General features: G+C 40.4%; 1 protein-coding gene across 1 annotated transcript in view; it reads left to right on the forward strand.

Annotated features, from left to right (window-relative positions):
• The window catches only part of chrna8 (cholinergic receptor, nicotinic, alpha 8), a 49,930-nt gene extending 39,692 nt beyond the window's left edge, over positions 1–10,238 (forward strand). Inside the window, exons 8-9 of the mRNA XM_034690487.1 lie at positions 3,756–3,865; positions 8,567–10,238. Of these exons, the coding sequence (XP_034546378.1) occupies positions 3,756–3,865; positions 8,567–9,190 (734 nt within the window). The 3' untranslated portion in view covers positions 9,191–10,238. The remainder of the gene's footprint in view (positions 1–3,755; positions 3,866–8,566) is intronic.
• Positions 10,239–14,630: the final 4,392 nt, after the last annotated feature.

A 14,630-nucleotide genomic window follows, 5' to 3' on the forward strand; every position in this document is an offset into this window, starting at 1 on the left:
ATATAACGTGCTGCTGTTGTAGATCACCGGGAAGTTGCAGTCCCATGCCTGAGGAGAGAATGCAACGTTGCAGATAGGACATTAACTCTTAAACATTAGCAATACATCTCTCTTGAGCTGCCTGACACTGCATTACTGTTAATGCATGTGAACCTTTTGTAAAAACCAGAGGAAAAAATGTCCTCAGAAAACTAAAGTGACTGTATAATCGATCAGCATCAGCAAACAAGCATTACTGACCACTTCACAGTAACAATTTAAGTGTCCCTCTTGAGTAATTCTTGCACTTTGAGTAAACACCAGTGATGTAAAACATGCATTAGTTATTGCTTTCAAAGTTGGAGAATTGCCTGACTGCTCTCTATATACTGTATATGGTGTCTTTAAAAAAATAATAAATAAAAACCCATGTTTGTATATGGCTGTACTTTGGTCTGAGTAGCCCAAGGGTGCCTATGCATCATTCACACTTTCCCTGGTGGTGTGTGAAGTAAATTGGGTGGCCAGAACTAAAGCTGTCAGCAACATTAATAGGCTATGGAATGATTCTACACTGGGCAAGAAAGGAACGAAAGGCGAAGAAATAATGGATGAAGTGGGTAAGGGGCCAAGAGAAGGAGAAGGAGGAAGAGATGAGTAACCTTTGGGCTTAAGTCCTCCCAGAGAAATACTTCAAAGGTTTGTGAGGAGACAGACATGTGTGTGTGACAGAGTGTGTTTGAGTTTGAATTATTACTGCATCCCTGTATGTAATGTGTCAAAGGGAAATATATCAAACATATGAGGTGTACATTATGTCGATGTAAGTGATGAAGCGTTCATGCTGAACGTGGTTTCCACTACATCAATGTGTGAAAGCTGTTCTCCCTGAAAAAAGCTTGATAAATGCTTCATCAATAAAAGGATACATCTGTAAAAAAAATATATATTCTCATGACCCCGACTCAAGGCCATTATGGGCATGTTTAGTAGCCTTGTTAAAATGACTCATGCCCCTACAAAACAGTGGCTGAATATGGATATGAGTTACTGTGCTTTATTACTGTATTTGATTCTGATTGGTTGGAACCCCGTAACAAAGGTGACTAATCCTCAACAGCAGGGGCGCCGCCAGGGATTTTGGGCCCCATGAAAAAATATCACTGTGGGCCCCACATATGTCTTGTAATATACCATTTATAATAGCATCATAATCAAAATTACAACAGTCTTTAAAAATGAATGCACAACAGAAAAGAGCAGCACTAAATCATGCAGAATAATGGATCTATAATGCCGTTCTGTATCAGCAATACTAGATTTGATACTTTATTGTGTTAAAGTTTATCGGATCAAGTTTATTAATTACAATTATTAAGAGGTTAAGGCTACTTAAACAAATTGCCCATCGTGGGACCGCCCAAAATTCAGTCAGCATCAAAATATCCGATTTTAAGGTATTATTTGAGTAATCTCTGTGACATTAAAACAGACTAAATCACTCAATGCTTCAACCTGCCCAGCATCCAAAACAGACTATAGGCTGTAGCTTATGTTGCTTAGCTATAGCTTTGTTTTTATAGGCCTTTGTAATAGTACAGATAGAGAGAGAAAAGAGATTCCCAAAGACCCTCTTCAATAATGCTAATTAACATGCTACGTTGCTCACCTCCTTGTTCATTGGGTTGGGGGGAGTTGTGGGGAGACAGTGCACCTGCTGACATATCAGCTGCTGAGTCTGGTAGGGAGGGCGGGGAAACCCATTTAGTGTAATTAGCTCAAACGTAGTTCATCTCATTGTGGACATCAAACTAGCAAACAGGTTGATTTTTACCACTCAAAGACTATACCAACCTTTCCTGGAGAAAAACTGGGTGACATACTGTCGCCCTTTCTTCTCTCTCCTCTCGCTCCTTTCTTTCCCTCCTTTTCTGGGACCCAGACTTTTTCCAGACATTTTGGCTTCCTTTAGCGCACTCTGTGCAACTTCTGACTCCAGACTCCGCCCATCACTGTCCCAATCCAGCACCGAAATCCTGGTTCATTAATTTGTCACTTCCCGTATCGATTACTGCAACGCCCTCCTCACCGGACTCCCCACCAAACTCATCAAAAGACTACAACTCATTCAGAACTCGGCCACCCAGATCATCACCCACACCAAATCATCTGACCACATCACTCCTGTTCTCATCCAACTTCACTGGCTCCCTGTACAATACCGCATCCACTACAAAAACCTTCTCCCCACCTACAAAGCTCTCCACAACCAGGCCCCCACTTACCTCCGCAACCTCCTTCATGAATACAATCCCTCCCGCTCCCTCTGCTCAACCTCTGCTGGACTTCTAACCATTCCACAGTCAAGCCTCAGTACCATGGGTGCCTGAGCCTTCAGCTGCTCAGCACCCAGACTCTGGAACTCCCTCCCCCCACACATAAGACAGTCGGACTCCATAACATCATTCAAATCCCAACTCAAAACTCACCTGTTCAAACTGGCATATTCACTCTAACTGGACTCTCTGCACTTCATTTTTTATTTATTACTTTTGGTTTGTTTGTTTGTTTGTTTTTATGATGTTTTAATGATGAATGTTTTTATTATCTGTAAGGTGACCATGGGTGATTTGAAAGGCGCCCAAAATAAAATGTATTATTATTATTATTATTAGAAAGGAGTCCAGCATAGTTTACCTCTGCCTGTTGACACTGTGGCAAAAACATTAGTTTCTGTTAGCATTATAAATCAGTAAGCGGAGCAACATGGAGGATGCTTTTAATGGAAAGATGAATCAGGTGTTCATTTTATTTTAGTTGGCCTAGTTAGACCTGTCTTAACTGATTCAAGACCATTTGGATTGTTCATTCTTGCTCTGTTTATTCTGTAATTCTGCATTGCATCTGTAAACAGTTTTATGCTGACTCTTTAGAAAAAAAAGTGCCTGAGCTTAAAACAACTAAGACACAGCAAATAATGCCTCATGCTTCCTGAAACTACTTCTTTCAATACCTTTTTCTACTTCTTGGCTCTAATTTCTTCCCTCGTCTCTCTTTCTTCATGTCTTAGAAAGAACTTGTCCTTGTTTCCATTTATCTTGTTTTTCAGTATCCTGACAAATAAGGTCACAGCTCTCGCCTTAGTCACATGATGTATCACTTTGCTGGCACTGTAGCAAGGTTGTATAGTCCTGTTGAGCTGTTAGCCCTTCTTTGTTTACAGTCACAACAAACAAGAGAAATGAGGGCAGACCCTCAGATATATATTTGCATGTGTTTGTTTGTTTGTGAGTATGTGTGGTGTGTGTATGTGTGTGCATGTGTTGCAAGAGAGCACAGTGCTTGGTTAATGCTCCCCATCTTTCTGCCTCTTCCTGTGTGTGGGTCTTTCCAGAACCAGCACAAATCTCTCTCCCTCTTTCTTCTGTACTGTTTTATTCTTTCTTTCTTTTTGGAGAAAGACTGTTTGCTGTTCTTCTGTTATGTTTGTTTTTTTTGGCACAGAATCTATTTCCCTGGTTTGAATGCATATTTACCCCTTGGCAATATAACTTTTTTCACAGACTGATCGGCTTTGCTTTCCTTTTATGTTTGGGTGTGAAATCAACCTATTTTTTTGGAGCTCATTCAAGCTTAATGTTTAACGTGCTATAACATGCTTCTTAAATGTGACCATAAGGGAAGGTCAAGGAAGAGCTGCAAAAGTGAGTAATAAAATGCCTGAAAACACATCTCTGAAAGCATGCTGATGTTGCTTTTTTTCTGCTTCTCTGCAGCTCAGTACTTTGCCAGCACCATGATGATTGTGGGGATGTCTGTGGTGGTGACAGTCATAGTCCTTCAGTTCCACCATCATGACCCTCGGGGAGGCAAGATGCCGAAGTGGGTGAGTAACAGACCTAATCAGATAACCCTCACTATACTCATTTCTATAATTTAGCACCAAGCAGGGCGTAAAATTAACACCCGCCAAGCACCAATGGCGTGTAAAAAATTTGTTTGGTGGGTAAAACAAAAACAAACACCCGCCAGTGGCCGATCGAAAATTTTGTATTGCATGTGAGGTTTTGTTTTCATAGTTTCGCCCATTTCTGCAGACTGTCAGGCTCTTTTGACCCTCACGGCACGCTGTACTTGTGTTTGGTACGTCTGGAACGGCGTACCAAATCTGCTTGAAGAAGCACGGCGGGAAGAGCGTTTCAAGGAAGATGTGGCGACACATTTGCGGCATACAGCCATATATTTTACCTTAACTTAGCAAAAAATAATGGTTTGTGTTTAAAACACTTTTACGTACGCCGTTTTTATGAGAAGCCTTATGATTGCCCAATTTTGTGCATTTATTCTGTTACAAAACCATTCGGGTTGTGATAAGGGTTGGGGTTGTGATTAGGGTTAGGGTTGTGATTAGGGTTAGGGTTGTGATTAGGGTTGGGGTTATGATATGGGTTAGGGTCGTGATTAGGGTTAGGGTCGTGATTAGGGTTAGGGTTGTGATTAGGGTTAGGGTTGTGATTAGGGTTAGGGTTGTGATTAGGGTTGGGGTTATGTTATGGGTTAGGGTCGTGATTAGGGTTAGGGTTGTGATTAGGGTTAGCATTGTGATTAGGGTTAGGGTTGTGATAAAGGTTAGGGTTGTGATTAGGGTTAGGGTTGTGATTAGGGTTAGAGTTGTGATTAGGGTTAGGGTTATGATTAGGGTTAGGGTTGTGATTAGGGTTAGGTTTGTGATTAGGGTTAGGGTTGTGATATGGGTTAGGGTTGTGATCAGGGTTAGGGTTAGGGTTAGGGTTGTGATTAGGGTTAGGGTTGTTATTAGGGTTAGGGTTGTGATTAGGGTTAGGGTTAGGGTTGTGATTAGGGTTAGGGTTAGGGTTAGGGTTGTGATTAGGGTTAGGGTTGTGATTAGGGTTAGGGTTGTGATTAGGGTTAGGTTTCTGGTTAGGGTTGTGATTAGGGTTAGGGTTGTGATAAGGGTCAGGTTTGTGATTAGGGTTAGGTATGTGATTAGGGTTAGGGTTAGGGTTATGATTAGGGTTAGGGTTAGGGTTAGGACCAGAACTAAACTTAAGCTAACAGAACCAGAACAAAACTCATGCAAACAGAACCAGAACCAAACCCAAGCAAACAGAACCAGAACCAAACCCAAGCAAACCCAACCAGAACCGAACCAGACCCGAACCAGAACCGAAACAAAACCGAACCAGAACCAGACCAGAACTATACCAGAACCATCCCAGAACCAGAACCGAACCAGAATCGTACCAGAACCGAACTTAACCAGAACCGAACCAGAACTGAACTTAACCAGAACCGAACCAGAACTGAACCAGAACCGAACCAGAACCATACCAGAACCGTACCAGAACCGAACCAGAACCGTACCAGAATCGTACCAGAACCGAACTTAACCAGAACCGAACCAGAACTGAACTTAACCAGAACCGAACCAGAACTGAACCAGAACCGAACCAGAACCATACCAGAACCGTACCAGAACCGAACCAGAACCGTACCAGAATCGTACCAGAACCGTACCAGAACTGAACCAGAACCGCACCAAAACCGAACCAGAACCGAACCAGAACCGTACCAGAACCGACCCAGAACCGAACCAGAACCGACCCAGAACCGAACTCAAGAAAACAGAACCAGAACCGAACTCAAGAAAACAGAACCAGAACCGCACCAAACTCAAGCAAAGAGAACCAGAACCAAACTTAAGCAAAAATTATTAATGTCCTCAAGTTGGCATTGAGAAAAATCTAATGCCTCAGCTTGGATGGGCTGATCCGATTTCTCCTCTCAGTGAGTATTTGCCGTGGTCTTCAAGAAGACCCTCTCAGAAGGAACAGATGAAGCCAGGATACACAGCCTCCCCTCCATCACCTGTATCCTATATCCTCACATGTGATTGGCCGCATGGCCGCCATGCTGACCATTTAAAACAAAGGGGCTGAGCACTGTGAGAGCTAAGTAGCGAAATGAAAAAATTTGGAGCCGGCTCTCTCTCAATGCGAGCCGGCTCTTCTGATTCACTATAAAGCATCGGCTTTCAGAGCCGCAGCTTTTGATCATGACACATCACTAATGTGCTTAATCTGTGTTACAATTATGAGGGGGCCATGGACAATTTCCTCACCTGTAAGGGGTCCCTGGCTCCAAAAAGTTTGAGAACCCCTGCTCTAGCTAGTAGGAGTGCAAACTCCAGATAGTGAAAACAAACGGAACAAAAAGAGCGACACAGCTGCACAGAAACTCCACGTTGTAGACATCCCTGATCATAATAGACATCGCCATGCAGGAAGACAGTTTACATTTTTTTAAATCTCTGAGAGATCTTCAAATACAGAGTGCGTCTTTACACCGGTGCGATTTGTTCAGAGTTTACGGTAACTCAAATAAAAAACGTGACATTTGCTTTGTTTTATATCGACCACTTAGCAGGATGAATATCATGATTAAGCAGGTATATTTTGAGTTTGAGTTGAGTTGAGAAACATTTGAGGCCATTTTTGTCATTCAGTTCTATTTAGGTCATTAATGCACTGATCCTCTGATTATTATTATTATTTAATTATTTCAGTAAGGCAGCTTCCTGATTCCTTTGCAGGCTCTTTTGTTTTTTTCTTAGCTCATTTATATTTTTTGAGAAAAGAGAAAGCTGAGATGAGAGTTGCCCATCATTGTTACTTGGTTGCACTAATAAAGTGAAGTGCTGTATATCTGTGGTTGCATCTATTATCAATTTGCCATAATTTTTAAGTATGTAAGAGATTATTTCATTGATAGCCATAGACTACATGTCTTTTCAATGTAGACTTCCACTGAGAGGAACATGTTAGGCTATTTAGGAACTAAATTAGGAACTAAATTTAGACTGTCATACCAGCTTGATCATCAATGAAAATGTCCTGGAAATGTCCTGGAAAATGATCTCTGGAAAAGAGTGGGAACCCTGATTATCCCCGGGGGGCAATTTGTCTTTCAGTCAGCGGTGACACAAACAAAACAGTACATCAAGTCACACCAACATCAAAACATTCAAAACCGTAACAACAACAACAGTAACAACTGGAAACAACAGTTATGCTGCATTGTTAAGCAGACTGGCTGCTGTCGGTACAAAAGAGTTCCTCTTCTTATTCGTCCTGCTATTCGGCATTGCGAATCTTCGGCCTGAGGGAAGCCAGCGAAATTCAAGAAAAAGAGGATGGTACGGGTCAGCCACGATGGACCAGGCCTTGCTGAGGGTCCTGGCTCGGTGGAGGCTTGACATGTCAGGCAGGGGTGTGCCCGCAACCCTGCTGCATATCTTAACTATGGCCTGCAGTCTATTTTTGTTTTTTAGATTTGTTGACCCGTACCAGGACACCATTGAAAAGGTTAAAAGCGATTCAATAAAACAGGAATAAAACATCTTCATAAAAGTCGTGTCGACATTAAAACCCCTGAGCTTCCGATAAAAGTACATTCTTTGGTGGGCTTTTTTACAGACAGCGTCGACCTGATGCTCAAATGTGAGTTATTCGTCAATAAAAGTGCCAAGATATTTGTGCTTGTTCACAATGTCCACTTCCACATCATCAATAAAAACGGGAAAAGGCAGTGGGGGTCTTCTTACAATCAATGACGAGCTCCTTTGTCTTCCCAGAATTCATCCTCAGAAAATAATTATTGCACCAATTTGTAAATTCTGCCACCACAGGGCCATGGTCCGGGTTGCTATTGTTGAGCGGGGAGACAGGACAATTACAGAATCATCGGCAAACTTGACGATGTGGCGTCCTGCATGTTTACTCTGACAATTGTTTGTGTATAAAACAAATAAAAGCGGAGATAAAACACAACCCTGAGGTGAACCGGTGGATGATAAAAGAACATCTGATAAAACACCATTGATCCTGACCTGTTGACAGATGACAGCCAATGAAAGAATAGATAAAAAGTTGATTTTACGCCCTGGCACCAAGTAAGGGATAATGTGCAGTAAGTGGATGATTATGGGAACTAGAATCCTGACATTGACTGAACTACTTGCCCACTGTACATTGTCATGCCTATTACTTGACTATCAATTATAGCTATAAACAAGTTGACACAAAATATTGATTTGAAAATGAGTTCATTGATTTATTTATACAGCTTTAAGAAAATTTGCACTGATTTCACAGTTGATGGCACTTCTTTGGCAATAGATTCTTACCTGTCTTCTTGCGTGTTGAATTTACATTAATTTGACATTTTTAACTCAAATCACCATCCAACAACTTGCTTATTTGTTATAGTTTACATTGAACTGAATATTTCCATTGAAGGTAAAGTTAGACAAAGTAAACAGGACGTTACTGTTATTACTACCCCTCATGCTTTAAATTATTTTATAGTGATTGGCAACCTAGAGAGGTTCACTCACCAGCTCTTCAAACTTACTTGGACCACAGGACAGGATCAAATATTGAGATGCCAATGTAGTTTAGCATGCTAACAGATACTAACAGATAACACAGCAGGGTTATTGGAAAGAAAGCTGGGTAAAATTGGTGTTACCATGTGTTAAACATTTACACTCTTTCTTCTCTTTCAGGTTCGTGTGGTTCTTTTGAATTGGTGTGCCTGGTTTCTACGGATGAAACAGCCCGGTGATGAGCGCAAGCGGACAGGCTACAAGTACCGTCCCCCTACCCAGCACCACTCCAGCACCAGCTCCATAGAGATGGGTGCTGTACCAAGCCTCAGTGTGCCCCTCTCACAGACTTCCTGCCCTCCGTGCCCAACAGGCACCTCCAACGGTTCCATGAGCCTCTACTTTAGCAACTACCACCCCATAGAGAGTCCACATTGCCCGCCCTCTAGCGACTCAGGGGTGGCACTTGGGGGACGCACTCATGGTTCACCCAGTGACGAGGCTGAGCCGCCTGGAGGAGTTGGAAGTGGTGTTGGAGGTCTAGGAATGGGAGTTACAGCTGGGATGAGTGTAAGCATCCCCCCACCAGAGATTCAGCGCATCTTGGAGGAGGTTTCATACATCGCCCAGCGCTTCCGCGACCAGGATGAGGCTGAGGCTGTCTGCAGTGAGTGGAAGTTTGCAGCGGCAGTGGTGGACCGGCTGTGCTTGGTGGCCTTCTCTCTCTTTTCTATCATTTGCACCTTTACCATCCTCATGTCAGCGCCCAACTTCATAGAGGCTGTTTCCAAGGACTTTACATAGCTGGTTGCAGTCACTAGAGAAGACAAGGAGGACGATTTAAAGATTTGAAAAAGGAGGGGAAGGAAATAATGAAGAGTGCAGTTTATGGTCCTTAAACTAAAGCCTGGGAGCACATTGAGAAGAAGATGGGCCCCACAGTGATGAAAATAATTATCTCTTGAAACTTTAACAAGCAAATAGAGTTTTGCCGCTTGTTATCAATTCAACCAATTAGGAGAAAAGGGCATGATGTCAGAAACAGATTGTTAATGTCCAGCAGAAGATAAAAGTTCAAGCTTGAAGACAAGAGAGGCTACAGGCAAAAGGTTAGGAATCAATGGGGATGGTAGAGGAGATAATTATATAGATTTTCTTTTTAATTGTGTAAGATATGGATGAGGGTAATGCAGTGTGGGTGCTTATTGTCTTTACCCAGAGAGCAGTATAAATATCATTATTTACATATAATATTTCTTTAAAAAACAGCTTTTTTCTTGTATAAAACCAAGGTCCACCTCACTGCCTCTTTTCTAGTTCATCTGTACCAACTGTTGCTGTCTTGTATATGTGTAAATCCACACATCAGTCCATACACAGACTGTTCACCTTCTGAAATCATTACCAAGAAGTCAGACTTTCTCCTCATGATTGCACTGGAAGAAAGCAAATGATGAGGAACTTTCATTTTGTGCTGATTTTAACAGCCCCTGAGGACGGTAGCAGTACTTATCGTGTCGTGGAGATCTGGCAAGCATCTACATTGGTTTTGAAAGCAAGTGAAAGACAGACACAACCTCTTTTAATGTTATTCTGTCAATAATTGTAAAATGATGACGTTGTAACTAACAAGTCAACAGCTAACATGTTGATGCTTCACTAAGTTTAAGTTATTCGCATTATGTTTCATCATACCTTCTCTTCTCTAATAAGAGGGCAAGTTCAGACTCATTTTACCTGCATTCTGTCACTGTCCACTTTAGCTTTTTTTAAGCCAATTCACCATGATGAAAAATGTAGGAGGACATAAAAAAGTATTTCAAGATAAAACTACACGTTTGATAGCTACTAAGCTACTGCTTTACACCTGTTTATGTTGGCATTCAATGACTCTCTAGCCAACAATATGTGAGGTAGGAACCTGAGGCTGTTAATTGTCTGGGAAAGTCTACAAATGATAATATTAGCTCACCACTTCCTAGCTAACGGTAGCATTAGCTTGCAACTGACCAAATGTTCTCATTTGTTACTATCTAAAGACAGCTCATGGGTTATCACGTGATGTTTTAGCTTGAAACTTGCCAGACTTAGCTCCATATTTTTACTGTAAGTTGTCTTGTTGGTTGTTCATAGGGTTGCCAACTGTCCTGTATTAGCCCGGACATCCAGTATATTGGGCTAAATTGGTTTGTTGCATATGGGACCTCAAATGTCCTGTATATCAACTATTAACTCATGTAAATACAGCAGATTGCACTCTACAGATCCTAGATCACATGAAACGGCAGTGGCAGATCATGTGCCAATCACACTGCCTGTCATCCAATCACAGAGGATTTTCTCTCTGATGGTCATTAAATGGTCAGACTCAAGAAACAGATGCAACACAGAGCTGATCAAAAATGAACTTCAAATATCTGTAAACTGTGACTTGTCATGTAAGGACTTCTCTCTGGCTGTGCAAAAGGACAAAAGACTGCTTGAGTCAGTAAAGAGCAGCAAAAAGTATCCATGGAAAAAATTTGGTGAGTCATACTCCTCTTTTGAATTTAATTTTTATTTTGCCTGTTTTTTGATGTAAAGAGCCAAATTGTGGTTTCTTTGAGGTTTATTCATATGAGGTTACATAATGATACAGTAAGGATTAAAGGAAATATACACACTTTCTGCATTTCCAGTTGAACCAGAATATGAATATACGCTTAATTCACACATCATGCTCACACCACCATGGCACTTTGCACCTGTCCCTTATTTAGTAGTGAAAAAGTTGGCAACCCAAGTTGTTCACCAATCAAGAAGCTGCGGTATGATAACTATTTGTCATATTTTCTTAATTTATACATTATGCAAACAGGGAAACGAAAACAATGGCTGTTTTCATAACCCTCTGTTATACTAGTAGTACGCACTGATTTGGGCAAAATTCAGTAGTATGTGAACAAGAGCAAAATCTGCTGTATGCCAAAACTAGTCTGGTCTGCTTTTGTAGGTCATATGCAGGCACTGGTCATCAGTCAATTGAGATCATTTCATGAACAGTGATGAACTGGTCATTGTTTTTTTTAACCAGATATTTCACACTGATTTATTTTAGTTTCTTTAACTCCCTTTCACAGTGCATTAAAAAGATCTTGATTGCTTTGCCACAAGATGTTTTCTTAATTCACTAGAGTAGACATGCTTAATCACGATCATTTTGTGCTTGTCATTTATTTTTTCTCAAAACTATCTGGGATGTAACAAGAACAGTTTGGTTTTGTGGAAAAAATGAATTATCCACTTTGGTGTGTCATAAAGTTCTGTGTAGACCACTGGTGTTGATGAGTTACACAAAATGCACAGGTGTCTGTCTAACGTAAAGTAAAACACTGTATGTTTTATCGTTTGGTGCATCTGCAAACTTTATGGTCTGACACTGCACTTTCAAGTCTTCATTAAGCTGTAGGAAGCAGGTGAAGGGAAAGTTCTATCGCTGCTTTTAACACTCGGCCTACCAGAATTCTGCAACTACTAGAATGACCATAGCAGTCATTTTGACTGCTCAGACATTATTTGCATGAAATTTGGATAATCAATAAAAAGATCTAAGAATACATTGATGGAATAGGTAAAAAACACATCAGGACACAAAATGAAAATGATAATGAGTATATTATATATTTAATTGACACCAACATAACTTCTCTGAAATTATACATGCAAACTCAAACTGAATCCATTTACTTTGTGAAATACAAACAAATTTATCCTGCCTTGAAAATAGGTTGGTGCCATCATAAGACCTTAACAATGAAAAGTCAACTGTTTGTTGAACAATGTTGCAACTGCAATGCAACAAATAGTTATGTTTCACCATAAAACAGAAACGTGATTACCCATCAGCAGAACTTCACTGAATTTGTACTAAGAGTGTCCTGTCATCAGACATGGAGTTATGGATAACTGTCATTCTCCTTCTAGTTTTCATTTTTACCTCTCTTGGGTTTTGAGTGAAGCTAAAGCTAGATTTTAGCTTCACAGTGCAAAAAAAACAAAACAAAACAAAAAATAGAGCAGGAGAAAGAGCATGAAAATGTAGCAAAAAGTGAAATAGGACACCCCTGGTAAAAAGCATGCAGTCAATTTGAATGCTGTGGTCATTTGAGGTATTGATACTCAGATATCTTTTGTGTTTTGAAATTTGAATGATAAAAGAATGTTAGAATGAAATATACACACATTTAGGAAAAAGTCAGGGTCCTATTTGTACAAAGGTTTTCTTTAAACAAAGTTATGACATTGCAAATTTTGAAAGCAGTCAAAATGACTGCCTTGGTACTTCGAGTGTTAAATGGCTCATATTTATTAAGTTTGAAAAAATTGCAGGGGTTTGTTCTTGTTGACTGAGGGTGTCTAAAGGTTGATGAAGTTGCAGATTGATTTGTTATTTTATCCTGAGACACAACAGGCAGTTACAAGAAAGTTATTCCTCTCTACTCCATTTTCCACCACAGTATCACTGGAGAATATACTGTAGATTAAAAAAAACTTCTTGTGTGTCTGTAGGTTCTTTCTGTGTTTTTTAAATGCAGTCGATTGGCTGATTCTCACAACAAAGTTGTTTAAAGTGTTTAGTTCCACCTCCACCTTTCAGCCAACTTGTTGTATCTACTATCATCGGTGTCTGTATCTCTTATGCTGTTATTTCAGATGTGAGGACTTTTGCTTTCAATGTGAATAAAGTTTATTTATTCTCTGTAAAACGGGCTGTGAGTGAGTCTTTTGGGATGCAGTGTAAAGGGAGAGGATTTGTTTTGTTCCGTCTCAAAAGAAAAGAGTGATTTTTTTTGGCCAAATGTCTGGGGTACAGAACAAATTAAAAAGGAAAACACAAAGAACAGTGGGTTAAAAAGTAATAGAAATGATAAATAATAGCCAGATCCCTTATAACACGTCTGCATATGAATCATCGTCCAACAACAGCTGATGGCCTCCAAGATTAAATGTCATATTTTCAGATAAGCACATCCACATCAATGTCGGCATCAGTGTCCTCACTGATAATTAGGAAGAGTAATGAGACATTAAAGTGTCTGGTGTTTGTGTCACAGCGGGCTCTTAATCTACAGGAAGGGGGAAAGTAATGCATTTAAATTAAATTCATTTGTCCCCTATCTTTGGAATAAGTCAAACATTAAAAACCAAATCTAGCCAGGGCAGGATAGATACAAGCAGGAAATTGCATTTGTTACAGTTCTCGAAAAGGAGTAAGCAATTATTTTCATGTCTCAGATAAGGAAGGAAAGTAGTGATAATAATGTGTGAAATCTGAGCTGGAGTATGCCAAAAGAAACAACATACAAGATGGAGAATGTGGGGCATGTTTCTCTTCTGTGGTCTAGGAAATAGCTCAGATGTCTTTTGTGTGGCCAACAGTGCTCCCTTGCAACTTCCAGTTGTTTGATGTTTTGTGGATGAGCTCCAAACAGTAAGACAGGGACCACACTTCAGGAAGACTGCTTGGTGCATTTATTCCTTTATATAAAATCAAGATTCAAAAGTTAGTTGGCCCGCAGGCTTTGGGAACGATACAATCACTTATTTTTAAGTTATAAAGAAACGGTAAGCATACTATCTTTAAAAAAAACATTTCTTTTACATTATCTTAGACCCAAAGTTATGATTTTTATTGTGGCTGTCGTGCTAAAACCTCTTGTCTCCATATTTTATCATTTAATGTTTTTTTATTAATTAATGCTATTGTACTCATTCTATGCGTGTCAGTAGGCTTTCTAAAATTTAACAAAGGAAAATGTTTGTTATAAAAGCCTGTGGTTGAATCAGTTAAAGCTAGGGTTGGTAGTCAAGGAAAACTAGCATGAATTTGAATGTAGCATTTCCTCAATACTCCGTCTAACTCCTCCTCCCCTCCCCTCCCCTCGGAGCCACTTGGAGCTCCTCCAAAACAACGCCCCCACTCACATGCACGAGCGCTGACCATATGATCGTGACTGGTTCAAAACCGGTCCTCGTGAAAGTTAACACAAACAAACATGGCTATTGTTAGTACTCAGCGAGCAGGAGAGATGAGAAACAAGAGGAGAAGTTTTTCATTCATTCAAGCATTGATTGTTGCTTTGTTGGTTGGCGTGGTCACGGCCGACAGTGACCGGTTATTAAAGCTTAACTTGTTCACGAACCGGCTCGTCATCCTTACAGCGTCTGGCCGGACGCTACAATACATATACATTTTCTCTAGGAC

The sequence above is a fragment of the Notolabrus celidotus genome, chromosome 8 (assembly GCF_009762535.1).
Source record: "Notolabrus celidotus isolate fNotCel1 chromosome 8, fNotCel1.pri, whole genome shotgun sequence".
NCBI classification, from domain to species: Eukaryota; Metazoa; Chordata; class Actinopteri; order Labriformes; family Labridae; genus Notolabrus; species Notolabrus celidotus.